This window comes from Montipora capricornis, chromosome 10 (assembly GCF_036669925.1).
Source record: "Montipora capricornis isolate CH-2021 chromosome 10, ASM3666992v2, whole genome shotgun sequence".
NCBI classification, from domain to species: domain Eukaryota; kingdom Metazoa; phylum Cnidaria; class Anthozoa; order Scleractinia; family Acroporidae; genus Montipora; species Montipora capricornis.
In genome coordinates, this window is record NC_090892.1 from 68,111,160 (window position 1) to 68,113,659 (window position 2,500).

Consider the following 2,500-nt stretch of genomic DNA (forward strand, 5'->3'; position numbering starts at 1 on the left):
GATACTGTAGTCAGGAGAGGTGCAGATGTGGGAAGCGACCACTACCTAGTGGAGACTAGGCTCAAGCTGAAGTTGAAAAGAAACCCAAGGGAAATGAAAGGTCGAACAAGGTTGGATACGCAGAAACTAGAGGACGAAGAGATGCTTATCAAATACAACATTGAGGTCAGAAACAGATTTCAAGCCCAGACAGAGTTGGATGAAGAAAATGCCGACCACCTGAACAACAGGATGGAGAGTATATATGTTGGTGCAGCTAAAGATGTACTAGGCATAGCTAAGAGAACCAGCAAACCTTGGTTGCGCGACGGGACGTGGAAGAAAGTAGAGGAAAGGAGGCAACTAAAGTTGAAGTTAGAAAGTACACATTCAGAAAGAGTCAAGAAAAGAATAAAAGAAGAGTACAAAGGAAAAGACCAAGAAGTTAAACGAAGTGCTCGTGAAGATAAGAGGTATTGGATGAATGAGATGGCAGATATTGCTGAAAGAGCAGCAGAAAACGGGAGAGCAGGGGAACTACATCGTATAGTGAAGACTTTGACAGGTGAGAAGAAAAGAACAAGTACAGTAGTCAATGATAAAAATGGAAAACCAACAAACGAACAGAGTGAAAGACTGAAGATCTGGAAAGAACACTTTGACACAGTACTAAACAAAAAACCACCTGTCAGGCCTGTAGAGCCACATGAAATTGAAACAATGCAAAATGACAGAGAGTTCGACATCGGAGCATTCCAACCAACAAAGGTGAAAAATGCTATAAAATCAACGAAAAGTGGGAAAGCAGCTGGTCATGATAGCGTAGTTGTAGAGCTTCTAAAGACAGATTTGGAAGAGAGCAAAGGAGTTGACAAAGTTGTTCAACAAAGTGAAAGAAGAGGGTGTAGCACCAAAAAGCTGGAGCAAAGGACTAATAGTAAAGGTACCCAAGAAGGGTAACTTACGTGAGTGTACGAACTGGAGGGGTATCACACTTTTACTAGTCATAAGTAAGATCTTTGGCAGAGTGTTGATAAGTAGAATTAAAAAAGGAGTTGACAACATCTTGAGGAAGGAGCAAGCAGGGTTCCGAGAAAACAGAGGTACCATCGAACAGATTTTTACTCTCAGGGATATACTGGAGCAAGTCAATGAATGGAATGCAACTCTGTACACACATTTCATAGACTTTGAGAAAGCATTTGATTCTATACATCGCGAAAGTCTATGGAACATCATGTCAATATATGGAATCCCAGAAGAGCGTATCTGTCTGATAAAAGCAATGTACAGCAACTTTGAATGCGCAGTCGTGGAAGAAGGTGAAACAACAGAATGGTTTCAAGTTCAGTCTGGAGTAAAACAAGGGTGCACCATGTCAGGATTTCTTTTCTTACTATCAATTGACTTGGTCATGAACAGAACTACAGAGGGTAGGAGAACTGGCATACGATGGAAGCTCACCTCGGTCTTAGAAGATCTTGACTTTGCAGACGACATTGCCTTATTGTCAACTAGATGTGTTGACACAGAAGATAAGACCAGTAGGCTTGTCAATGAAGCTGCCAGAGTAGGACTTAAGATTAACGCGAAGAAGTCAAAAGTTATGCGAATAAATGCCAGAAACGACCAAAGAATAAAAGTAAATGACGAGCAGGTAGATGACGTTGAGGAGTTTTTGTACCTAGGTGCACTGCTGGATAAAGAAGGCGGGGCGACCAAAGACATACAACAGAGACTAAGTAAAGCCAGACAAACTTTGCGGACTGTAACGAAATTAGCAGGAAGACGAAAGTTCAATACAATTGTCAGAGCAGTTTTGATGTATGGCTGCGAAGCTTGGAAACTCACGAAAACAGAAGCAAAGAAGCTGGACGCTTTCCAATACAAATGCATGAAACGCATACTGAGAATAAGATGGCCACGGACCATCTCGCACCAACAAATCCAGGAGACCACAGGAGTGAACAGAACGAGTGATGAGATCAGACGCCGAAGATGGAATTGAATCGGACATATATTGAGGAAGAACAGAGAGGAGCACTGTGTTACAGCATTGGAGTGGAGGCCAGAGGGGAGGAGGAGACCAGGTCGACCAAAAACAACATGGAGGAGAATGGTTGAAGACGAAAGGCGAGTAGCTGGGTGGCAATCATGGACGACTGTCAGAGCTTTAGCAGCAAACCGAAGTGGATGGAAAGAGAATGTCAAAGCCTTATGTGCCTTATGGCACGAAGAGATATAGAGATAGAGAATCAGCCACCAGATTATATTATCCCAAAACTATGCTCCTGAATTTTTCAGGTATCTATAAGAGACAATAATTAAATTGTCCTGATAAGTGCAAGGATCACTTCTTCCTTACATCAACATTGTATAATCCAAACAGCAAATACATTTATTTCATTCCTTCAGTCTTTTCACTAGAACACAATAATTGGGCCAAAGAAATTGACTTGTTCCCAACTGAGTGTGCATGGCCAGTTTGCAGCTCAATTGGTAGAACATTACAATGGCACTG

The 2,500-nt window shown here is 42.0% G+C and overlaps 1 protein-coding gene across 1 annotated transcript in view; it reads left to right on the plus strand.

Annotated features, from left to right (window-relative positions):
• LOC138021229 (uncharacterized) overlaps positions 1-939 on the plus strand; it is a 1,077-nt gene extending 138 nt beyond the window's left edge. Inside the window, exon 1 of the mRNA XM_068868088.1 lies at positions 1-939. This exon is cut by the window's left edge and continues 138 nt beyond it. Coding sequence (XP_068724189.1) covers positions 1-939 — 939 coding nt within the window.
• The last annotated feature ends 1,561 nt before the right edge of the window (positions 940-2,500 follow it).